This window comes from Oryza brachyantha, chromosome 3, assembly GCF_000231095.2.
Source record: "Oryza brachyantha chromosome 3, ObraRS2, whole genome shotgun sequence".
Classification (NCBI taxonomy): domain Eukaryota; kingdom Viridiplantae; phylum Streptophyta; class Magnoliopsida; order Poales; family Poaceae; genus Oryza; species Oryza brachyantha.
The window spans coordinates 29,657,447-29,683,102 of NC_023165.2; the positions used below are offsets into that span (position 1 = coordinate 29,657,447).

The 25,656-nt window shown below is 39.4% G+C and overlaps 4 protein-coding genes across 4 annotated transcripts; 1 reads left to right on the plus strand and 3 right to left on the minus strand.

Moving 5' to 3' along the window:
- Positions 1-3,978: 3,978 nt before the first annotated feature.
- On the minus strand, positions 3,979-5,206 carry LOC102723037. Its single transcript, XM_040521743.1, has one exon. The coding sequence runs from the start codon at positions 5,128-5,130 to the stop codon at positions 4,840-4,842; it is 291 nt and encodes a 96-aa protein (XP_040377677.1). The 5' UTR covers positions 5,131-5,206; the 3' UTR covers positions 3,979-4,839.
- A 1,514-nt stretch (positions 5,207-6,720) lies between these two features.
- LOC102714447 (probable cytokinin riboside 5'-monophosphate phosphoribohydrolase LOGL5) lies at positions 6,721-7,838 on the plus strand. The gene is made up of 2 exons (XM_006651982.3): positions 6,721-6,941; positions 7,036-7,838. Exons 1-2 carry the CDS (start codon positions 6,783-6,785, stop codon positions 7,555-7,557), a joined length of 681 nt encoding a protein of 226 aa, XP_006652045.1. The 5' UTR covers positions 6,721-6,782; the 3' UTR covers positions 7,558-7,838.
- A 2,122-nt stretch (positions 7,839-9,960) lies between these two features.
- LOC102699488 (protein EXPORTIN 1A-like) lies at positions 9,961-20,204 on the minus strand. Its single transcript, XM_006650868.2, has 32 exons — positions 19,942-20,204; positions 19,418-19,534; positions 18,177-18,269; positions 17,999-18,070; positions 17,781-17,888; positions 17,624-17,706; positions 17,345-17,483; positions 17,185-17,253; positions 16,871-16,948; positions 16,700-16,759; positions 16,550-16,594; positions 16,122-16,229; positions 15,944-16,039; positions 15,573-15,773; positions 15,423-15,482; positions 14,897-15,007; positions 14,662-14,759; positions 14,478-14,586; positions 14,317-14,382; positions 14,043-14,141; positions 13,875-13,955; positions 13,702-13,791; positions 13,029-13,114; positions 12,366-12,446; positions 12,114-12,296; positions 11,893-11,959; positions 11,690-11,800; positions 11,456-11,563; positions 11,242-11,379; positions 11,035-11,166; positions 10,860-10,964; positions 9,961-10,529 (listed from the first exon to the last, which is right to left on the minus strand). The coding sequence occupies exons 1-32, from the start codon at positions 20,035-20,037 to the stop codon at positions 10,407-10,409; spliced, it is 3,213 nt and encodes a 1,070-aa protein (XP_006650931.1). The 5' UTR covers positions 20,038-20,204; the 3' UTR covers positions 9,961-10,406.
- Positions 20,205-24,052: 3,848 nt separating this feature from the next.
- On the minus strand, positions 24,053-25,169 carry LOC102714724. The gene has a single exon (XM_040522571.1). The coding sequence runs from the start codon at positions 25,101-25,103 to the stop codon at positions 24,714-24,716; it is 390 nt and encodes a 129-aa protein (XP_040378505.1). The 5' UTR covers positions 25,104-25,169; the 3' UTR covers positions 24,053-24,713.
- Positions 25,170-25,656: the final 487 nt, after the last annotated feature.

The window sequence follows — 25,656 nt, forward strand, 5'->3', positions numbered from 1 at the left end:
TATAAATAAATGTATTAGAAATATATAAAGTAAAAGTAATTATTTTAGAATTTTGATAAAGCGAAGAATATTATAAAGTTTTTTTTGAAAGAGAGAAGAATGAAAGTTATTTTAAGAAGGAATGGGGAGAATGGTCCTCGTTTTCGGGGTACGCAAACACAAAGCGCCAAAGCAATTGGCTGTTGCTTTGTCTGACAGGATGACTCGGGGTCAGAGATGTTCTCTCTTTGTTTATTAACCAGCTTTATCATCCATTCCATCTCTTAATAATTAAACTTAGAGTTAATTAGGTGCGTACCATTATAATTTTAACGGATTAAAAAAAATCATTACAATTCAATAAATTGTAAGGATGCCATTACAAATTGTATGAAATTTGCTGGACGCCACCGCATACGCTGGTCAGCCATTTGTAGTTGATCTGGCTGTACTGTATTTTGTTAATGACCGAAATGCCTCCATCAGCGACGTCTCGCGTCTCCAACGCCAACCAATGGTTCGAGTTCCTCAGGGCGGCCTTTGTCGCCGCGTCGGAGCTGCTGTCCCGGTGGAGGCGCCGGTGGGAGCGGCGGCAGGATGAGGCGCCGGCGGAGCGGAGGCAGCTCAAGTGGAAGCGGGAGGACGCCAAGATGAAGCAGCTCCACTACTGCATGCTCCAGCTACCGGATCTCATCAGCCATGCCGAGTGGTTCAGCTTCGTCAAGGGCGACAAGGAGGTTGCCAGGCTCCTCCCCGAGCTCAAGGGTTGTGTCTACGACGCCTACGACCTCCTCGACGAGTTCAATCGCCATCACCGCTAGCTCCAACCGGCGCCGGACACGGCGGCAGAGCTGGAGCAACCGTTGTGGGAGGAGGGTGGTTTCCTGCAGGGCATCGCCGACGGCGACGCGGTGAGGGAGATCCTAGACGATCTCAACTGCCTCAGGAACACGCTTGGGGCCGTCCTCGACCGCTGCGCCCGCTCCGAGCCGCCGCATCAAATCGGCAAGCTGCTGAGGTCGGCCATGAGCTGCTTCTATAACAAATCTAAGGTCCGCGGCCTGGAGAGTGAGGTGCTCAAGCTACTGTAGGTGAAGATGTGCTCTGGACGGGAGCACAAGCGGCGATCGAAGGAGAAGCTACTTCAGCTCGCAAGAGGACCAGGACGAACAACGGTCTCCCTTCTGCATCAACCAGATCATCTTGCAGCAACCAAGAATATGAATATGAATCTGAGAATGTAAATGTGGTGGCCATTGCTAGTATTGGTGGTGTTGGAAAGACTATTTTGGCTCGACCGCTAGTCGTCTCTGTCGCCTCCGTCGCCGTCGTGGTCGTCGCCCTCACCGCCGGCTTAGTGAAAGAGGAGGTGTGAGCGGTCTGGTTGGCCTTGCTCCCTCGGTCCAACCTGACCAGTTTAGCCAGCCACGCACGCAGGGGCAGATTCATCATCAACAAATTTTTTTTGTCAAATCTAGTCAACAAACGGTCAGCCGGCGTATGCGGTGGCGTCCAACAAGTTTCATGCAATTTGTAATGGCATCCTTGCGATTTGTTGAATTGTAATAGTATTTTTCTATTCCGGTAAAATTGTAATGGTACGTATCTAATTAGCCCTTAAACTTAAGGGCACGTTTAGTTTCTAATTTTTTTTCAAAAGCATCTAATCAAATCTTTCGCCATCTAAATAAAACATCAAACATAGATAGAATAAAAAATTAATTAGGCTTAAAAGATTTGTATCGTGGTTTCTAGACGAGTTATAAAATTCGTTTTTTCATTCTTGTAAAAAACACATCAAACGTCTGATGTGACATTCCTCCTAAAAATTATCTTTTTTCATTCGTCTCAAAAACACTTCAAACATCTAACGTGACATCCCTTCCAAAGAAGTAACTGTTGAAGGGGGTCAGGATCTGGGGACCAATCACGTGGTGGTCCATCATATACTCGTGACACACCACTGCAGTGCTGCTTCGCCATGAAAGATTCATTGGTTCTGGGAGGGACCTCTGCCTTCATCATCCACATGTAGCCTAGAATTTCTTCTTAAAATAAATTTATTTTTTGTTTTTAGATATATATTTGACTCTTCACTTTAAAAGTTTTTTACAATTATTTTATTATTATAGATGATAAGATATAAATAGCATTTTACGTGTGACTAATTTTTTTGGATTTTTATAAAATAATATATATGGTAAAACGTTAGACGCAGGGACTACCAAATAAAGTTTTTTTTAAGATGAAGGTAGTCGTATTTAGGTTCAGCCTGCTGGAGCTGCTGGACTGGACCTTACCTTCCCGCAATTTTAGGCTGCTGCTGATTCATCATTCATTTCAAAACAGGGTAGGGGACATTGAGAAAAAAGAGAGGTGTCAAAATATAATTTTTTGAGAAATACCATTATTTTAGTGAAAAATCGTACGATTAGAGGTTATCCATGAAAAATCATAATTTTAACATCTCGTCGAATAGTGTGTGTTCAATTAGGCCCTGTCGAACTGCTGCTGTTTGACAGGGGACCCTATCGAACATCCACCGTTCGACAGGGCCCACCACTTGGCGCTGAGGAGCATGTCGAACTGCGGTAGTTCGATAAGCCCAATTGGCTCAGCTGTCGACCGGGTGGTGGGCCCTATCGAACTTCCTCTCGTCGATAGGCCCCAGTCGAACACCCACCGTTCGATAAATCCCTAAATTTGTGATTTTTTTTTTCGGATGACCTATACTTTTGTGATTTTCATTAAAACAATATTAATTCTCACAAAATTTCGTCAAAATATATGGATCAATGCGTCACAGCCCACGCACTGCATACTGGAGCCTCTCCTAAAATAAATGAACTTATAAAGTTCAAACTTTATTCTAAAATTAAATCAGTCTATATCTTTCTTAAATGCCATTGCTTCATGAATCGAATATATATATATATATATATATATATATATATATATATATATATATATATATATATATATATATATATATATATATATATATATATATATATTACTTCAATATTTCTTGTCTAACTATCATCAATGCTTTTTAACGCTCCTATGAATAAGACACTGAGTGAGGTCTTTTTTCTTCTTCGGCATTATTGTTGTCTGGAGATAGGAGGATTGTGTTCCTTCTGGGACAGGACAAAGGGAGAGTATGTATCAATATTACTCCCGTCACAAAACATAGCTAGTTGCTGTATTATCTCGAATAAAAGAGTAAATTGTTATTCTATCATCATCAAGTCACTGAGTCGTGAAATACCATCTTCACCGATCACTCGTCGACTAGTTTCTTCACCTGTTTTTCATCTCAAACAATCACAATGTTTTTTATTTATTTATTTATTTTAGCATCCCTCTCTTGAAAGTAGGATAGATATAAGCAGTTGTGTTTTGAGACAGAAATTAGTGTTCATCATCATGGACAGATTGGTAGCGGAGTAATCATGCATAATGTTGGCTTGGATTACAGCATATATTGGGCTTTTATTTTTCCCAATCATCTTCTTCCCCACTATCGTAGTATCCCATTCCCATGTTGCGCATGGTGGCCATGCCGTGTGCGGTGCGGACAACTCCACTCTCTACCTGCTGCTATAGATAGATTGATAGTGATGCGCATGTGGTGGAGTGCTGCTTGTATGCGCATCCCAATCAAGTTGTGTATGCTTGATGAACAACATACATACATATCATCCTCTTCTCTTGTCTTCTCTTCTTTTTGGAAGATAGATAGATAATGGTTTGCATTTACTTTCAATCTAGTATGTATATAGTCTTAATTAGTAGTCCAGTCTATTTGGTGTCGGCAGAGTGATTCGATTCCAGGTTTAGTATTATTAAGCTAAAAGCGCTAACTTCATCAACTCTTTGGTATTCAGATCACATATTTACTATGTGCTCCATTTTCTATGGCTTTCCGGCGATGGGGGAATTAAGCGTAGTGACAATATATATATATATATATAATTGATGCACAACACAAAGAAGTAGTAGTAATCAGTTTATTGACGGACGGTCTTATTGCTGATTATTTGTACTCCTATTATTGAGTGAAATTTAACTATTTGCGATAGTTGAAAACAGCTACTCCTGTGATGCCATCGTTAGCTTGCATCCTAATTTTTTGCCACAAGGAAGAGAAGATTTGCTAATTTTTTACCATCTGTGCACATGTGGCAGATGAACAGGAACAGGAGATACCACGCTGGATAGGAGAGGCGAAATGTCGCTTTTGTCCATCCTGTGAAAGAAAAGGTAGAACGATCCCTACCCAAACTGAACCTGCTCTATCTTGTGTTCCATAAAATACAAAAATATTTTTACAGCAGTATTTATCTGACAAAATGAACATATACATGTGTACAGTAGCAACTCTTTAATCCACGAATAAATAACAATCACCCAATTTTCTCAATTCAAAAGTTTGTCATACACATAAATATATATATGCAGAGTTGCTACTGTACACATATATATATTCATTTTGTCAGATAAATACTGCTGTAAAAATATTTTTGTATTTTATGGAACACAATATAGAGCAGGTTCAGGCTGGGTAGAGATCATTCTACCTTTTTTTTTATATGATGGACAAAAGCGACATTTCGCCTCTCCTATACAGGGTGGCATCTCCTGTTCCTGTTCAGCTGCCACATGTGCACAGATGGTAAAAATTTAGCAAATCTTCTCTTCCTTGTGGCAAAAAATTAGGATGCAAGCTAATGATGTGCTGTTTTTAACGACGGCAAATAGTTAAATTTCCCTATTATTGATGGACAGTAGTAGTACCAGAACAGAGAAAGGAAAAACAGTACGTACTGGAGTAGTAAAGGGAAGGGAAGGGAAGGGCTAGGCGTCGGGGTCGTCGTAGGAGAGGTGGAAGTCGGTGGTGCAGCCGGCGGCGTCGGGGTCCTCGGCGCCGCAGCAGTCGTAGAACTTGGCGGCGTAGGGGGGGTCGCCGTGGCGGAGCTGGTAGTACCTCTTCTGGTCGTCGTGGCGGCGGCAGACGAAGAAGGAGGGGTGGAACCTGCAGGAGAGCCGCGTGTTGGACGACGGCGCGTACGTCGCCTTGCACCGCCGGCACAGCTTCTCCTTCTCCTTCTTCTCTTCCTCGCCGCCGCCGCCGACGGGCTCCATCATCAATCCCGACTCGAGCAAGGGGAAGTTGGGGATGGATTCCCAATTCCCTTCCCTTCCCTGTGATTTATGGGCCTCGTTTCCTGTGGGCTTCTTTCCTCTTTTCTGTTGGCCTGCTGCACCGCCTGTGCTATTTCCATCCTTTTTTTTATTCTTTTTACTATATCTGTTAATAATTTCTTTTTAAAAATAAACCATATATATTTATTAAAAAAACGCACCGTTTGGCCACGGCAGCGTCACCAAAAGCACTACCACACTAACAAATTATTGTGTGCCACTGTTAATCTGTTATATTGTTATGCCACTTGTTGCAAACAAGTTTTTGGATGATTTCTTTTTAAAATAAATATTTTAAAAAGGATAAAATAATGTCCGTACTTCTGCAATAATTTTTGGAACCGTACGTATAATTTTTTTTTAATTATGGTTTGGTCTTTTTCTTTACTTGTTTGGTTTCAACCAAGAACCAACTAGTAGGTTTACTGTACGATTATGTATAGCAAAGATTCCTAAACGATTTTGTTGTCAAACAATCGGTACTACATAATTTTTATCAGAATTTCTCCCACATTATTAAGTCAACTAGAAGCTAGCTAGATTGTTGGATTGAGAAGGCCACAACTGAAACTGACAAATTCCCTACTAATTATGTGTGATCATAAACCGTATATAATATTAAAGGACAAGCTAATCTAGCTACAGCTAGAGAATCTGTGACGAGACCTAACTAGCTATTTGGATATATATATATATATATGATGTTAATTCTGGATTAGCAAATACAAAACTATAGTACACTAGCTAGGTGGAGTGCATGTGTAGAGAGAGGATCATGCATGCATCTAGCGAGCCAGAAAAATAAATCAAGGGAAAATTGAATTAGTTACGTACATACGCTCACAGCTAGCTCGATCGATCCATCGTCTCCCATGCACCTACCAGCTGAGCAAGATGGATCGACCACAGTACAATTGAAGATCGGATCACCTTTTATTGTCTAATTTTAATTTTTGGATCATCGATCGTTAAACACATCCTTTCACTCTGGACCGAATAAATAATTTGTATTTATACAGTTTAGAAGACACAAAACTCACTTGTAGTCACATCTAGTCTTCCCTCCGATCGACAAGCATATATAGACCACATAGAAATAAGGAAGTTCGAGGTGTAATGGAGCTAATGTGTTTGAAAATCTTTAATATGTATTGAAAAAGTTGTTTGAATCTTTAATATGAGCCGATTTGGAAGACTATTGTTGTCTAAAATAACAAGAATTATTGAGATGAAAGTAGTATCAAGCTAGCTAGAAAGGATAAAACTTTAGAAAGTACAGTACATAGTATATACTCCGTAGACTCATATAGATATCCAACTGGCAGGGGTGAGGCAGAGGTTAATTGGAGGAGATCCAAGGCTAATTAATCTGCAAAGTTTGTGTGTGTGTGAGAGAGAGAGAGAGGCCCTCATATCGCTGTCAATATGTAGAGTAGGAATAACATCAGCCTCAGACTCTCGTGGTCGTGGATAGCTTAGCTTGTTATATATGTTAGCTAGAGAGACAGACACACAAGTATTTAGTGGCAGGCAGGCACAAGCTCTGTTAGAGCGGATGAATTAAGTGTGCGCGATTGTGTATATAATTAGTTAATATGGAGAGGGAGCAGGTGTCGTCCAACAAGAAGAAGAAGCCGAAGCCGATGAACAAGTGCAAGAAGTCGCGGTTCCGGCGTGTGTGCGTGTTCTGCGGCAGCAGCCCCGGCAAGAAGGCCTCCTACCACCTCGCCGCCGTCCAGCTCGCCCACCACCTCGTATGTTATCTATATACTCGTAGCGTAGGCGCGCTGATTATAATTTAATTAATTTGGGAACTGCCGGACGGACGGACGGACGAACGAACTGTAGGTGGAGCGCGGCATCGACCTGGTGTACGGCGGCGGCAGCGTCGGTCTCATGGGCCTCGTCGCCCGCGCCGTCCACGGCGGCGGCGGCCACGTCCTCGGTGTCGTCCCCAAGTCGCTTCTGCCTCGCGAGCTCATCGGCGAGACGCCCGGCGAGCTCAAGGCGGTGGCCGGCATGCACCAGCGCAAGGCCGAGATGGCCCGCCACTCCGACGCCTTCATCGCCCTGCCCGGCGGCTACGGCACGCTGGAGGAGCTCCTCGAGGTCATCGCCTGGGCGCAGCTCCGCATCCACCACAAGCCCGTCGGCCTCCTCAACGTCGACGGCTACTACGACTCGCTGCTCGCCTTCATCGACAAGGCCGTCCACGAAGGCTTCGTCACGCCGGCGGCTCGCCACATCATCGTCGCCGCGCGCACCCCGTCCGAGCTGCTCTCCAAGCTGGAGGACTACGTGCCGCACGACGCCTCCATGCTGGAGCAGCACCAGCACAACTGCTCCCCCAACCCCGACATGCCACGCTAGCTACTTTACTTACCTTACTTTTTCTTCCATCTCTACCTTAATTGCTTGCTAATCACATCGCATCACATCACATATTTAGCTCTTCCCTACATATGACATATGTATATCCATCATCAATTAATTCTACTGCTATATCGTCTTAATTACTAATTAATTCACAGCTGGGCCATGTATTATATAGTATTCTTCTTCATTGGATTCTTCATGTTCTGTAACGACTGTCTGCTCAAACAAGTGTATATTCGATCAATGCGTATAACAGCATCGCTATATACAGTACAACTTGAGAGAGTAGCAACGTGAATTGTTCCCTCGTATAGTCATGTGGCAAATGGTATGTCGTATTGCTGTCCTCTATTAGGGGTTGGGTTGGGTAGAGTGTTAATTTAGTTTGTTTTCAGCAAGGAAGAAATTAAAGAGGCAGGCGAGGCGCATATATAGTGAAGTGAAATGCAATTGACAGGTAAGAGCATGCAAGGTGAGATGATTGCAGCAAATTACTAGAAGAGGGAAGCGTCCTAGTCTTTCGTGGTCCATTATTATGCTTTGATGATTGATTGCAATCAATCGAAACAATTTACCTTACCCTTGAAGAAGGCTACAGTAACTGATATATTATTTTTTTTATAGACTTACATGTCAGTGTTTAGTGTTTATTATAGTAATAGAGGATATGAAACCACAGCCAAGTACTCGATCGATCGAGTAACAAACAATAACGCACTGGCAAGTGGCATTTTCTCCTCTTCTAGGCTCTCTAGCTAATAAAGGTGAGGTGTTTTTCCAGTGAGCTTCCTCAAAAGTATACAACCCAACAAACAGTACGTCTGCAATGGTGAATGGTTATTTGACTTGTTCTTCATCAGTTGATCAGAAATGTCTGACTGCCGAGGTAAGGTAAATGTTACTACCACTATTAGATAAGAAGAATAATCTGGACTGGACATTTTTTGTACTCTACTCTTGGTATAAAAGTAGACTAGTATCTCTTTCTACCTACTAAGCTCGCGTTTTTCGCCAAAATCCAATTCAACTCTATGTGCATATATACTTGATTGATGATGCAACGTGACTAGTATACTATACTACACTAGACAGACATAGGCGCCTACACGCCAAAGTGAAATCTTTAACTAATTGCCCGCTGCTTTCAGTACGTCCAAGTCAGATGATCAATTGGCAACAAGCATGCATAACGTTGATACTAATTTAATTGTTCAGAATGACCATAAGGCCCTTGATTACCTTAAACTGGAGTATTTGATTTGCTATAATTTTTGTACAAGTTGATATATAGTATTTGAGGATCATGTAATGTATCTCGAGTGTACCTGGCTCCCACGACACACACGACTTGCGTCCTCCCGCAATCATGCATCCTCAACGGACTGCTGGCATGCGTGAAAGATCGATGAACTGTGATGCGAGTAACATGGAATTACCACAGTTGATGCAATTAATCAATTTGGAGAATCTTCGGAATGCCTTGACGATAGTGTAGGAAACTAGGAAGTTGCTAGTAGTGAGGAAGCAGCCAGCTTTCCAAATCCCATGCGCGCCTGCGCCCGTCCTTTTCCTTGTCGATTTGTCGTCCTTGAAGTTGAACATCCAGAGCAGCGTAGCATAGCATGGGCCATACACAATGCACCTATGTGGCGAGTAACTCTAGCTCGCCACGTAGGCGAACTATCTAGCTAGAGGAGAGAGGATGTGGGGTCCAGTGGCTCAAGCAAGCTGAGGCTGAGTGTCTCCTCTCCAAGCCGTGCGAAGCCTCGTCAGAAATTTATTAGAGTGAAAAAGGAAGAAAAAGCATCACGCATACAAGTAAGGATGAGGAGTAGTGCGGCATGACACAGGGAGAGAAAAGGCTGTGGAGAGAGGAGGACCCACACAAGGATGCATGCATTGTAGGAACAGTGGATTTAAACTTCTAGGACTCCTCGGTGAGGCAATTTACAGTGTGCATGCCCTAAAGCCTTCTTCAGTCGGATGTGCTGCTTCTGAGCACATATTCTCTCCGTCTCCGACACACAGGCAATTTTATACAAGGCGAAAGGGGCAATTCAGGGAGGAGGGGGGAATCGCACCGACCAACAAGATATCCCCACTGCCAACCTTCCAGGAGTCCAAACGTTCGTTCCTGAAGAATCAGGCTTGAATATGAAAACACAAATCAAATCGTAATTTGTTCAGCCCTTGCGCAAATATACAATTATTAAAAAAAAAAAGGTGTCATCACAGGCTTCACTTAATGTATCTGGGTTGTTCCATAGAAAGAATGTCTAGTTTATAAATACACACAGGCGGCAATCCCGACTTCTCGTACAGGCTAACAAATCACAGTAGTCAAAAAGAAACTAAACAGGGAGTGCACATGTGCTGACAAAGGTAAAAAAAAACATATTTCACAAAATAGTACACTAGGGATATAAGTTTCTATCCTGAATCATGTCTCCAATACAGAATGCGGCCGATCTATAAACTAAACTAAAAATCATGATACAATGTTGTACCGTGATCATACTATATGATGGCCCAGCACACGCAGCAATGTTAGCAGAATACAAGAGCACAAGAGCTGCTGTCATCACATTAACCTGACAACTCACATACTGCAAAACAATGGCAGTCCAAAACAGCTCTTGTGACAAAATTGAGTTGGCCTTTCCTATTAACTAGCAGAAATCTCGCAATCAGCACCAAGTGGAGGTAACCAAACATAACATTACAGCAGGCACCTTCTTTCACCACCCTGGATGAGAACTCTGGGCAATGGGATGTTGAGGGCTCCAGAGGTTTGGAGGCCAAAGCAAGAAATGGAACTGGATTAGCAAGGCAGAATCACGTAATTATGAATCTACCATCTCATCTTGTAACTCGCTTGGGGCAATGAGCCCTGGAATAGCAAGCATTCGTTGACGCTCCCTTTCCCTTTGTGCAGCAGCCTCTTCAGCGTATAGATCCTTATTATCCTAAGCAAACGAACATGAAACAACTCATCAGAAGAGTTCAAGAGAACTATCAAATGATAACTTGAAAACTAATAAAATATGGGCAAGTATGTATTGTAAGGCCCTAAAAGTAAGGGTGTGCTTGACAAGCAGTTCCGTATCTCTGATTTTCTAAAGTACCATACCGTACCAGGTGGACAGAAAAGATCCAGTCTCTAGTAATTTAGCACTGTTGGTTTCCGATAAGCTATGTTCTTTACTATTTTGGTATAATGGAAGTACTGATTTCTATAATCCTTTGAGCTGTGAAAAACAGGGTCATGCCAGTGTTGAAAGGTAGGGGCAAATTACCTGAGCCGAGAACTCCTTTGATTGCACCAGGAAGTCCCTTATATGGTTTTTGAAGCTTGGAAGGTCATGTTTTGAGCTAAGAAGCCCATCGACAAACTTGGTAACCTATGTGGGAAATTTTATTAGGTCTATGATGGCCACAGGAGTGCAGGATAACTTCAAAATAAGATCATACCTCAGCAGGTGTCATATTAGGAAATGATGAACCTAAAAGTTTTATTGTGTAATCTCGGACAAACATAGCGTTGTCAGTATATTGGTACTGTACTGAGGATGCATCCCAGAGAGGCTCCGTCAGACCATCAACCTACGAATTACGAAAATTAATAATCATGTGTATCATACAAGAATAGAGTACAGATAAAAATAAATATGGACGTACCACACAAAACAAGTGCTGAAGCACCAAAACATGAAGCTTAAAACCAGGTTTGTGGAATGTATCTGTCAGAACTGCAAAGATCTCTTGTTCAATATTCAAAAAGTAGGTTTTGTAGAACTGATTTTGAAATCCTGCGGCCTGCAAGTGAATCATGTAAAAAGAATAAGCTTCCAGATTATTATGCAATAGCTAAATTGTGGATTATATTTTCTACCTGAAAGTTCTTTAATATTTCCAGCAATAGACTGAGACCAGTCTCTGCAATGTTTCTCTCTGTATGTCTAAATGCCCAGTTGATTGAGTCAATCACAAGTTTCAATTGCTGGATCAGATACAGTCCAATAATCAGATGAAACAGAAGAATAGAATATATTAAGATAATATGTTGATGTCTCTCAATTCAATAATTTACATCGAGGAAGAATGATGTTTAAATAGTTAGACTAACCTGACTTGAAAGCTGAATTAATGCTTGGAAGCAATGGGTACCAATAGCACGAAGTAAAGAGAAAAATTTGAGGCGGTGCTCCGGGTAATCTTCAAAGTTTTTAGTTATCATCTGACAGGACAGAACAATTTTTTAGTGCAATCTAAAACTATTACCTAAGAATAGGGTGAAAAAAAAAGGCTTTCAAATATAGTAGTTCCTACCTCGAGAGTGCATTGGAAGACAGCCTCAAATATGCGAGGCACATCTTCAAGCATTTCACCTTTGTACCTGCAATAACCATTAAAATGATGATTACTGGAAAGGAAGATCTGAACAGAGTGAACCAGGTACATTTAAAAGAAATTTCCTACGTACTTGAATAAAAAATCACATTTTAATTGACATCTACAAAAAAACAGGCATTATCAGGTAGGAGGCATACTTGTTTATGATTGTCGCAAACAGGGACAGGACTTCAGATTCCCTAGCATCAGGAACATTTCTAGCATAGTCACCAAGAACAGGATCCATCATAGGAGGAACAAATTGTTTCCCAATGTGTGGTAGGTCTTCAGCTTTGTCCACAAAAGTCTCAATCAATTTCAATGTTTCCCTCTTAACAGATCTGTCACATATAGAGTATAGTTTAGTAAAATGACAAAATGATAGATAAAAAGAAACCATCCATTCATACCTAAGGAGTTTCACAAAGGAGGTCCTTGAGGCAAAAGGGCCTCCTTCAGCAATGGTGCTTGAAACAAGCTCACTGTACATTCTGATGTGAAGACAATGCACAAAAGAACGAAGATGGTATTAGCCAATGCTAATGAAGTTTTAAAGGCGGAAGAAGATGTAAAGCAACCTTGACCACATGTAATCATGACAACATGGCAAGCACAGTGAACAAAAATACAATTCTAACTAGTGGATTGGAGCAAATTTAGCATGAACAAGCTTGCTTTCAGCGACAAATAGAAGCAGATAATGCAGGTCCCAGAAAGTTGTGGCAGTTTGCCATACATGAGGACCCAAGTTTGACATGGCCAGGCAATAATGAGCACCAGTCGGTACCATTCCAAAGAATGGTTCATCTGAGACCTTGATCTAACTTAGTAAGGTGTTATCTAGCACAATACTGATATTTAGCAATAGCTTTGTGCACATTGAGATTTGCTGTTTCTATCAATTACTTCAGCCAGTTAATTCACTTTATTTTACCCCACTTGATGTCCAAACTTGTAATAGTTGGCTGGCTTGTGCATCCACAGATGCAGCGAAGAGAAAAATTTTGTTCCATTATCTAAAATATTAAAATAATACTGCTATGAAACATGGTGAGCAGTGATAAACGAATTACCTGTAAACTGTCAACATGTCCAGGAAGATTAGAGAAATTTGAGGGAAAAAGTGTGGTCCAAGTGAGCTAGCAACACTTGTGTTTGTCTGCAATATAGCAACAAATATTACCCGGGTGAAATAAAATAACAACATTGTCTGGGACTACACTGTACAAGCAGTAAAGGAAACCTGAAACCAAACAGCATGCTGTCACCTTAGAACACACAAGAAACAGCATACCATACACAAGGAATTATGTTTAACTGATAGTGAAGTACAGAGGAACCAAAAGCAAAGCAGTTGCTGGCTAAATGCTGGAGGTATAACACAAACAACACATGGAAAATATTTTCTATAATGCATGGTATCTACAATTTGACATGGAGCATTGACCCTAAAAATCTTGAAGTTCCCAAGCAAAATCTCACAAGAAAAAATATGATCTATAAATTGGTTCAGTGGGCTACATATAATGAATAAATGCCCCTACCAGTTAGTGTACAACACCTGGTTAGGAAGTTCAGTCCCTACTAGGTGGAAGATCTAACTTTAGAGTCTTTACAAATTATAATAAATAAATAAAGAACATCGAGAAAATCAAAAGAATGAAAGAAAACAATAATATACCACAGTTCACACCAGCAAATATTTAGCAATAGTCAAAACGAAATTATCAGCCTCAATTTAATTACCTGAAGAATGTTAAGAACAGATCTAATAACATCTTGATTCTTCAGGATATCAATGCTTTGGCTTGCCTGTCCAATTATCTCAGCCCATTTCTGTTCAATGATAGAATAACCTCGTCAAAACTACATTTTCCAGAAAAAGCAGAAATGCATACTAAGAACACAAAATAAGGAACCTGGTTAGGGAGGCTCATCAATCTTTTGAGGTATTCATCTCTCTTAGTGTTATCAGATTCAGCTTGAATCATGTGGCCAACCTGAGCAGCAAAAATAGATAGCGCAAAATAGTTATTAACAGATGATTTTGATCGAAGCTATTATTTATTCATTTAGTTTGAACATACCGATTCATAAAAAGTATGAATCTGGTGCGGCTCAAGATCAGCAATTGTTGTAGCAAGGCTGGACAACAGTTCAGAAACAAATGGTTCGTTCTCGCCCACCTAGATAACAAAGAAACATGAAAGTTGGTGTGTGACCGGTGCATATTAGTATAAATCACATCCATGTGCTTTAAATTAAATTCAGCACATGAGTTAAATAACACATATTTGAAACCAATAGCAACATAGCTGCTCAGATATAGTTCAGGATATTAAGCAATGTGATTGAATTTACCTGTTGTGTGACAAATTTGCGTTTGCATTTCTGGACAATTTTCAGAAAAGTATCACACGCCATATCCTGCAGTGCAAGGCATACATTACATACAATACTAACAGAAGTGACCTGAACTCCATGTGATTCTGTACAACAACAGACTACATGTGAACACTGACCTGAACTCCAGGATGCATCTCATGCATGAACTCAAATAATTTGTTAACCACTGTTTTCAAAAACTTCCAATGAGCCCTGAGAAATCTTGGGTACTGACCAACAACATACCTAAAATGCAAATTATCAAATCAGCCAAACCACAATTTTGTTAGTAAACATGGGATAGTTGAGATAAATGCTTACATTATGTTACTGGCAATCACAGCTTTATTATCCTTCCCCTTTGTGATTTCACAGAGATTTAATAGATCACGAATGACCATTACTAAGAATCTATTTTCCTGCAACAGAATAACAGATCCATAGAAACCATTAAGGATTTCAGCACAATGTATTCAATGGTCAAAATCATCACAAAGCTAATTTAGTACTTAAATTTGCCAAAGACCAAGAATGAAACAGAATATGATTGTCAAACCTGTTCCTCCACCATAGAACCAGATATTGATCCAATTGCCCAGCAGAGGGTATTGAGGTTATTCCAACTCCAGTCTTCTCCATTTAATTGCTTACTTAGTTTCTTCAGCATCTGATATCCCAAGAAAAATTTATAGGTTTCTGATTTAACTTCATAAAAAGCACTAAACCAGATGGAGAAATTGTGCAACAATTATATTGAAAAAAATAGACATTTTTCATGACTCTTAGGCTACACATAATAAGCTTGTTCGCATAACATATTGACCACTTCCCTTGGTTACACAAAACTGATCTTTGACCAACAAATAGGTTTCTAACTACTAATATCATGTGCACTATCAAACTAAAGCATTATGTTGCCAACTTGCCATCATTTGTATTCATGTTTCAGCCAGGACTTATGGTATCTCAACATAGAAAATGAAACGGATTCAATGGATATCACATAGCATGAACAACATCAAAAGCATAGTATTGATAACATGTTTCTTAAAATCAAAGAAATATCTGTAGAAGGTACATACTTGCTGCTCTGTATCCTCGTGGTCCAAATGAGACAAGTAGATTAGTGTTTCCCTCATAATCTGGCATAACAATTAATTAATCAGGTCAAACATGGAGTATGTGACACAATGTGGGTAGGATGGAAAACAGATACATGTTCTGTTACTAACCTTATACTGAACAAGAACATCATTGTCTTTCATTGTTTCACGTACAATATTTCCATTTTCATCTTCCACAATCAATACCTCCTCTGGCTTTGCCATCCGACAAATCATCAACATTCGTAACTTTGACAGTGGACCTGAGTAAAGCTGACGCCTCTGCTGAACAGCTGTTAGAGTGCCATCAACTCCAGGGAGCATCTGAGCCTACAGATCATTCATGTGTGTAATGAGTCGATGATGTAGTGGAAGAGCTCAAAATTTCATAAGCAAGAAATAACAAATGAAATAGAAGAAGTTTGAAGAAAGTGCATGGAGTGCAAAGGTGGATATATCAAAGCCACTAAAATCAAGTAAAATATTTCATTGAGAAACACCTGAAGTCCCATCATGTTTACAGATGCTGCGGGCTCCATTTGATTATGTGCTTCAAAGAGCTCTAAAACAAACACATTCCAGTAATCCAAACAAACCTGCAAATCCACCAACATTATAATATATGCACCTTTCTTGAGCCATTCTTACATGTACCGAATCTGGATATAAAATTCTTACCTTAAAAACCTCTGTGTCGTCAACATATGAAATTCCAATGAGGTACTCAAGGCCCAGAAGTAATGCAGCTCTATTTTCTGGAGATGCCTCCAATATTCGCATGTGATTCTAAATGTTAATCAAAAGGAAGATCAGACCATATGAAGATTAAGTAATAATTGTGAATAGCATAACTATAGCATTTATGCTATTATTTTTGATGTATAAACTGACAAGGCAATGCAAGACAAGAACATATCATTTTTCCCTTCAAAACTGGGAATATGGCAGCAAAAGAGTAGGTTAATTAGTTACAGCATCTCAAGGAAAGTTCCATGCGTTTTAAGTAAGGAATTTAATTGTCTCCAAAGTTTTTTTGCTAAAAAAATATCATCTCCTAATATATAGTTTGGCTTACCCAGGAAAGTAAAAAATGTGAGAAATCTTACCTTAAAGAAAGAAGTGAAAAAAAGGGCTAGATTTTGTATGAATGCCTGCACCATGGAAAGCACATCATATATTACCTCAATGATATTAAAACAATGAGAAATCGATCAGATTCCTACGTATGGCCGTTATCGAAATAACTATTGACATACCTGCTCTTCACTAGAACCATTGGCATAGGCATCAGGAATTGTTCCAGGAGGAAGAATAGCCTATACATTTTTACAGAAGAACCATTCATAAATAAATATTTTGAAGGGAGGAGGAGGGCAAGGGTACTTTAGAAAGAAGGAAATAGCATATTTCTGAAGTACATTCTTTACCTGCAACTGCATCATGAAAATTGTATACATCTTCACATACTGCATATTATAAAAATCACCAAACTGAAGAGCAGCAACCTGCAACATAGCTCCGCATATAAAAGAAGATCAATAGAGTATTAAAGCATCAAAATGACATCTTTCATAAATGCAATAGGGCTGGTTTACTACCCCCATTCACGTAAAAGGATATATAGAAAAAAAAACTAGTAACCAGACAAACAAATATAGTTCATTTTTATTACTCCATTAAGAACGTACATGGTTACAAACACTGTAAATTAGACAAAGCAGGAAATAAGTGACCAATTTACCTCAGTGAGGCACTGGAGTGTAAGGTTCCGATAAGCAGCCACAGGAAAGAACTTCAGCAACGTCTCCAGCTAACAGCCATAAGGAAAAAATAAGACATGATTTTATATAATTTGTGTGAGATGAGATCTTTCCTGATGAGTTTAGAAATAAGCAAAGTACCAAAGGTGACTCAAATATGAAGCCCACTGGGATCCATGATAAGAAAGCATGAAGTGTAGCCAGTGTGGCGCGGATGAGCTCAGGTCTTTGTGTTGCAGATAGGACATATAAACATAGCTCATGAATGAGACGAAATTCACTGTTCAAACAGGAAAATTATGTTACACCAGTCAAGATATAAGCAGTCACAATAAAGTATATGGTAGACAAATAGAGTGTGGTCCAACATATAGAGATATAAAGCACCAAAAAAGGATAAATTTGGTAATAAGATCCAACCTGTTAAGTGAAGATTTCAGTTCTTTAATCTTCTGTTGTGTCATTTCACCTCTTGAAAAATCAAAAATTTCTTCGCTCAAAAGCTGCAAATCAGAATTGCATGGTAAATAGTTGGTTCTTTGTTAGTAAAACAGATACAGGTGATAAATCAACTTGCCTTCAATATAGCCATGCAGTTTTCGCAAATGGTTTCACTACTCTTTGCGGCTGCAACAAGGTCAGGAATGAAAGATGACCACCTGGCTGGCCACTCATGCTTCAGAACCTATTATATTGCAACAATTAAGAATTCAATTCAGTTGACTTGCTAGAAGAACAAATAGATTATGACAAGTAGAGTTATATCTTAAACGGCAATTGAAATATACAGCTTACCTGCACCAGTATAATGTTGAGTTTATTAACATAAAGTCTCTCTTGCCGAAAAGAAGCTTCGTTACTAGAGAGCTGATAGAGTGCCAAAAGAGCATATTAAAAAAAAAGCATACACAAAGGAGATTTGTTTTCATGGGCAAGATGACATAAAAGATTTGCCACAGGTATTGGTCCTTACCTGGACAATAACATCAGATATGTAATTCTTGATGCCATCACGTTGTTCAGTTGGTAATGCATTCCACCTATACTTTATAACACTTTCAAGTACCTAAAAATGTGTGGCAAAATCAGGAAATGACAAAATGAAATTTAAAATGAACATGGAGCAAGCAACAAGCATCAGCATCATGCTGATAGATATGTTTGAATACATTTCGGGGAAAATAGTTTAATTTTGGTAGATGCAGAAAGCCGAGGTTTTGTTCATGGCTGTTGCACATAAATCTGGATTATGTGGTCAGATGGTCCCAAATAATTTCCGCCCAAATGAAAAGGGTGATAATAGAGTCATAGCAAAAAAAAAAGAGCAAAACCTTATTTGAATGGTGGTAGAGATTAGAGATTCTAAAGTGGAAACAGAATGTGGGGTCATTGTTTGGCTTTTTTAGGAAAAAGGACAAACGTCATATTTCATATTTGCAAACAAAAAATAATTTGCGAATAAAATATTTATATACGTGTTCTTAACGATATAAAAGCAAAGGCTAAAAAATAAACTATGATGAAAAACTCTCAAAATCAACTCCAAATTTAAGGTTAAAAATTCAAATTTTGACTTATAGGCATAAGCAAAAGCGAAAAGATGAGAGTGGATATTTCCTCCTTTTTCTGTTGGTGCACCCAGGTGGATGTGCAGTACATGGTTAAAGGAGGACTAACATGTCACCTTTCACTGCTCTAAATAGAGGCATTACAGACCATGTTCCTACAGCAGCTGAAAAATAAGCATGCACAGCCCAACTGAAAACTAACATTTAGAAAGTGGGGTCTCCATCTAGTTCTGTACAAGAGAAACATTTACATTTACTGGAAATAATGGTTCCATACAAGATTCATGCTTGTATCCTGCATTTCAAACAGAGCCCAATGTATTCAACCTAACCTATCCACTGCCAGCGAATGCCAAACCCACATGCATTTCTCCACGGATTATTTCTTCTGTCCAGTGCCATAGTACATCAAGCACTCAACATTGATCAATAATTGATTCACAAAAACACAGTTACGAGTTCAAGAAGTAACACTCACATAGCATCTCCTAATAAAGTGGCATTACGATCACATAAACAACGTACAAAGTAATTTCTTTACCAAAGTGCAGGGAAGGTTGGATGAAAAAATAGTTCTTGCTACAATGACAACCATGTCGTAGCAAGCTATCCTGACATGGCAAACTGGTAAGGCGAAGCAACTTACTTGGAGGGCAAAAAACTTGGTGTTCAAGTTCTGGGAATTCTGCAGAATGTGGACCACCTGCAGCCACATATCTGGGTTATTTTGTAGATCTCGCAGTATCTGATCGGCGGCATTCCTCTGGAACAAGAGCAGCAGCATATCAGGTTATGTAAGCATGCATGTCTGACATTACTTGATAAAAATCGGTAGGAACAAACACAATAAACGTGGAACAATCCCATTTACACTAACATAGCATCATTGGACAGATACATATAGATTGCCGAGAAGCTTGAAATTAAAAAAAAAATACATATGCAGCAGCACCCCAGCAGCAACAGCCAGTGGCAGTGTGAAACCCTTGGGTGGGGGCGAAATAGGAAGCAGCAGAAGCAGTAGTAGTGAAAATATGAACACAGTCGTTGCTCCGAACAAACCCTAAATAAAACGCTGTATGGTGGTCGGGAGGGGCATTGGCGGGCGATGCAGAGAAACCCTAAGTGTGGGCAGGAGGCATCCGGGGGGGAGGCGGGGAAGTAGAATACCTCTTCCTTAGATCCGGTGCCGTAGAAGGCGGCGACAGTGGCGTCAAGCAGCGGGACGTCTATGGGCTGGCTCAGATCCCTTAGTTTGTCCGCCATGGCGGCGGCGGCGGCGGCGGCGGGTGAAGGGAGAAGGGTCGTGGAACCGTGGGAGCGAGGAGAGGGGCGGCGCCGGAACCCTAGGAGCGGCGGCGGCGGCGGATTTTTATCGCGGAGGGGAGGAGGGGGAGAGGAGGGAGGCCTTTTAATTTTTGGTTTTTTGGGGTTTAAGACGAGACGAGACGAGACCAACGCGGGCGGTGGCGGGCTACTAGAAGTAGAAGAAGAAGAAGAGAAGAAGAGAAGAGGAGAGAGAGAGGATAGGTTGCTGGGAAAGTACGCGATGGTTCCTTCCTTTTCCACTCTGCCCCCTCCACAACCCGCTATTCATATTTTTCTTTCTGTTTTACTCCAGCCCTTTCCACTACGACTTATACTAGTTTCTGTATCTGCAATTACCGCTTTTTCCCAGGAAGTTTTTGCATTCCGTTACTATGCTCCCTCCGTTTCAAAATAAAGCAATTTTTCACTTTTTACCTTAAATTTTTAACTCTTCGTCTTATTCAAATTTTTTTGTGATTGATATTTTTATTTTTATTAGATAATAAATCATGAATAGTACTTTACGTGTGACTAATATTTTTCTAATTTCCTAAAAAAATTTTCAAATAAAACGGATGGTGAAACATAGGACAAGGAAACAGGAAAATTCGTTTTTTTTGACAGAGGGAGTACTATACTCAAGAGAGGAATAACGTTCTATAATATGCACTGTCAAGCCTCCAAATTTCAAATTATTATTAATAGCAAGCATTCTCCCCATTTCAAACTATACTAATACTTGCCATCCTACAGCTCTCTTCTTTTAGGCTTAATGGGAGGGAGCTACTTTATCCCAGCGAGATGTTTATTGTATAAACTTTTTATATAAGGGATTGTTTAGTTTCTAAAAAATTTTCTAAAAACATCACATCGAATCTTTAGACATCAAAATGAAGCATTAAATATATATAAACATTAAAACTAATTACACAATTATGGAGGAAATAGGAGACGAATCTTTTGAGTCTAATTAGGACGTGATTAGCCATAAGTGTTACAGTAACTATAACATGACGGATTAATTAGACTCAAAAGATTCTTCTCGCGGTTTTCCAAGTGGAATCTAAATTTTATTTTGTAACTAGACTAAGTTTAATACTTTAAATGTGTGTTTAAAGTTTTCATGTGATGTTTTTGCCAAAAAATTTTTGTAAACTAAACACCCCTAATTTTAAATTTTAACTAAACCTATCCTTAAAATTTGCAATAACTAATACATAATTAATCATACAATGATGTTTTCTGAATGACTCATAGGCTAATATATGAGGAAAAAACAATGTCTTTTCTCTAATCAAATCATTTTTCTCTGATCATTATTACTATTAAAAAATTAGTTTAACATCATAAGATTTCTGCTTTTGGATCGCCACGAGAAATCCATAATATATACTATTCATGATCTTAAAACTTACAAATTTGTAAATATTGATGGCCTAAGGTAGAAAAGGTTTGATTTATGACTAAACTATAATGAATAGTAGTTTGAAACAGAGGGGCCATATCGAGAATTACAATGTGAGACTTTTATTGGTATGTTTTTCATTATATATATATAGTCTGAGAATATGATGATAAAAACATGTATTTGGCTACTGTGTCGAACGGTCGATATCCAGGATGATATCCTTTTTTTTAGAACAGAGGTGTATTATTGTAGGGTATGTTTTGTGTTCTTCGATTGAACTCAGATATTGTGGAAGATAATAATATATATGCGCTGGTGCTTTTGTTTATATGCATTCTAGCTTCGGTTATTAACTGCTTGTTTACATATAGAGGACTACTACTCTCACGATTTTGTACCATGACATGAAAGCATTTAAAAGATGGTCTTAGTATGTATGCCTTCCCCCCACAGAGAAATAGATATTTGATATAACATTTTCTAGCAAATGGAATACTAGTTTAAACATATATACTAGTGGACACATTTATTAAGAGGTGATCAATTGTCCTAGGATGTCCGAAAAAGCAACTGTAATACTCCCTCTATATTTTTATTTTTATGTATGACACCGCTGACTGTTAGAATCATGTTTGACCATTTGTCTTATTCAAAATTTATATTCAAATATGCAAAATTATAATGCATAATTAAAGTTTATATAATAATAAACATATTATAACAAAATAATTAATAATTATATAATTTTTTGAATAAGACGAATGATCAAACGTGTACATAAAAGTCAATGATGTCATATAAAAAATATGGAGGGACTAGTACAATGGTACGTTAATGCATACTATCCACGTTGATACAACTAAACATTCAGACATTTGCAAGTTGTAGTTATATGCATGTCGGATATTGACCATTGTTAAATACAAAGTTACATTAATAGGCAGCGTCGACAGATGCGGTTACAGTGGAAAACAATATATTGCCAATAATCCCTAGTTACATCGCTAGATAGTGATTACATTACATGAAGGAAATAAATCATCCATTAAAAAAAAACGTGAAAGATCGCAATTATCCTGCCGCGCGAGGTCAAACACCAGTACTAGAGGGACGAACTAATTAACTAACATGGACATGGAGATACAATGTTGTTAGTCACATCGATCCTTAGCCTTCTTTGGCGTACGTGTGTGTATACAGCTATAGCTTAATAAGGAAAAAAGTAGTTGCTGAGCCCCATAGATTTTGGTTTGGGCACTCAATAACTGATTTTACCGTTGAATGTGAGGAGCAAAGTGCTCAACCCCAACAACAAACACTGCATGGATATTATTTTTGTTATTACTGCTTAAAAACGAAAAGGAAGATCGAAGAAACCTAAATTCATCCACCCCCAACCCCATGCATAAAATTCGAATGGGGCGGCCTCTTGGGTAATTAAGTGACGACGGCCTTGGGCCCCCGGCCCATGTATACATACCAGTTGTGCATGCTTACGGCTGTCAAAAAAACTTGCCTTGTTTCGAGCTCCGCTCTAGCTCCTTTAACGAGTTGATCAGCCTGGGTTTACTTCTAAGCTCACAAATTTCATCGGGTTAAGTTCAAAATTCCCGCGAGATTAGCTATATGTATGCTATTTTATGTTTGTTGAGATAGTAGAATAAGTATATATTATTATATATTTAAAGGATAAACTAGTATTTTTTGGTATTATATTATTTTTGTCAATAAATTATCATCAAAATATAATATATCATGTACTAGGGCTGAAACGTGTCTAAGAGCTCGAATGTTTAATAGGTTTAATTATAGTTCGGCTCGAGCATAGACAGACTGGCTCGTTGACAGCCCTATTCAAGCGAAATGACATTGTTTCTCCATCCTCTGCTATCCCCTCTATATCGTCATGTTTGTTTTTCTTGGAGATGAAAAAAAATAACTAGTTAAATAAATGGCTCTGTAAATGCCCTAACTCAGGTTCCAACCAACATCGACGTCAACAAAATGCCCTGCTCCAAGTCAAGCTCGATACCACTGAAGGACTTAACTGCTATTTATATCACTTGATGGCGTAACAACTGGTTTTATCTTAACACTATTATTAAAATTGATTTTTACGGCCATAAATACTATGATAAATTGCTTTGTCTCTGCTCTCTCTATGGTCTACCTTTTCTTTTCATAATTGCTACTAACTGTGACTAGTAATTGTGCATTGTTTGAAAAATATGTTAGTAACGTCGTGAAAGTACTTGTGGGGTAATTTCTGTACATATGAAATTCCCATACATCCAATTTAGGCCATGTTTAGTTCCTAAAAATTTTCACATTCACCCGTCACATCGAACCTTTCGACACATTTATAGAACATTAAATATAGTTAAAAAATAATTAATTGCACAGTCTGAAAGAAATTTGCGAGACAAACCTTTTGAGCATAATTCGTGATTATCCATAACCACTACAGTAACTAACATGAACCTCAGGTGCTACTAAGGCCTCATGTAACCACTGGGCTACAGGCCCTTTCGCCACACTGATTCTAGCTAAACACAACAAACTGGTCTCAATTTCCGTTGTCCGCAAGAACAGCACACTTTTTCAAAACAATTTCGTTCCAACAGCATGATGTATTGCAGGAAAAATAACTACATTTCAGAATAAAGAAACAATTGAGAACATCCATTTTATCGCATGGTCATATTAACTGTAATTATATTATGAGCTAACAAACCCACTATTTCAAAAATCTGTCCATTGCTCGAAGCGAATTTCCGTTGTAAGATGTCTCTGAAGCGAATTCCACATACGTAGTATCATCCATCTAATTTTGCGAGGTTTACATCTTCTCTAGAAAGTTGTGGCTTTGGGGCTGTAAAAGATGTCTCTGAACAGTTTGCAGTACAAAATACAAATTCTATTGAAGTAGTAAGTGTACTGACATAAAGCAAAAACTGCCTGACCTTAACATATAGAAGCAGCATGCAAGAACTAGAGAAATCCAAATCCTGCTAGTGTATTAAGTCCCAGTAATTAACTTTAGCATGTACATGAGTATCATACGCTATATATATGTGTAACTGTATAACACATTATCTATGGGAGATCAAACTAAGACGGCACGTATATATAGTACATGTATATATAGGTAGATGGATTAATATAAGTAGATGAAAATAATTAAGCATATGCAGTGCAGGTAGAGAGAGAGAGAGGGGCAGAGGAGCTAGTAGTAATCAGAATCCCAGAGAGGCCTGAACCAGATGGAATGGACGGAGGATTGGAACGACAGCATGAGCAGCAGCACCGCCACCAGCAGCGCCACCGCCCACGGCGTCGGCTGGTGCACGGCCGGCGCCGCCGCATGGGGCAGCGTCCAGTAGCGGCGTCGGTGCTGGAGGACGAGGAAAAGGACGAAGACGGAGACGGCGGCGAGCGGCGCGGCGAAGACGCGGACGCCGATCTCGGCACGGCGCTCGACGGCCTTGTAGTCGACGTAGGAGGAGACGGAGAGGAAGAAGACGACGATGGCGAAGAAGACGAGCAGGCGTGCCGGCGGGAGCGAGGCGGAGGAGAGCAGCCGCCGCCTGTCAGAGTAGTGCAGCCACGACGACATGATCGATCGATATACTTGCTTATTACTTATGCGAACAATTTGACACTCAGCTGAGAGCTAATTAATAATGCTCGCTCTAACATATATATATATATATATATATATATATATATATATATATATATATATATATATATATTCTGCTCCTACAATACGATATATACAATTATATTATATATTGTTGATTGGCTGCTAGCAAGATCGAGCTAGGACACTTGCTTAGCTTGAATGCTTGATGCCAGCTGCTGGCGAAATCATAAATAAATAAAGGTGACTGAACTCGAGATGCTGATCGATCAGAAATAAGTGGGCGATGGAATATATGCTTTCTTTGCTGCCGCTGGACACAAGCTTCTCATTCACTACAGGATCGTCTGCCTGCTGGATCAATTCCCTTATATATTCTGGGGAGAGGCTTAGCTAGCCTGCAGCCACTATTAATTCTACCCCCTTTTCGCTTACACACTTTTCCCAGGCCATTTCTTTAGCATTCTCTCTTTTTGTGTTGAATCAAGGTTAATTTGATCAGATGATTTTTTTATGGTAATTTTTT

Bases quoted from the DNA above. Each gene is read 5' to 3' on its own strand.
- LOC102723037 (XM_040521743.1), bottom strand. From the start codon at position 5,130: ATGATGGAGCCCGTCGGCGGCGGCGGCGAGGAAGAGAAGAAGGAGAAG.
- LOC102714447 (XM_006651982.3), top strand. From the start codon at position 6,783: ATGGAGAGGGAGCAGGTGTCGTCCAACAAGAAGAAGAAGCCGAAGCCG. The intron at 6,942-7,035 runs GTATGTTATCTA...AACGAACTGTAG, and splicing joins TCCAGCTCGCCCACCACCTC to GTGGAGCGCGGCATCGACCT.
- LOC102699488 (XM_006650868.2), bottom strand. From the start codon at position 20,037: ATGGCGGACAAACTAAGGGATCTGAGCCAGCCCATAGACGTCCCGCTG. The intron at 16,949-17,184 runs GTAAATTGGTCA...GCTATGTTGCAG, and splicing joins CACTCCAGTGCCTCACTGAG to GTTGCTGCTCTTCAGTTTGG. The intron at 15,483-15,572 runs GTTAGTAACAGA...TTGTTATGCCAG, and splicing joins ATGTTCTTGTTCAGTATAAG to ATTATGAGGGAAACACTAAT.
- LOC102714724 (XM_040522571.1), bottom strand. From the start codon at position 25,103: ATGTCGTCGTGGCTGCACTACTCTGACAGGCGGCGGCTGCTCTCCTCC.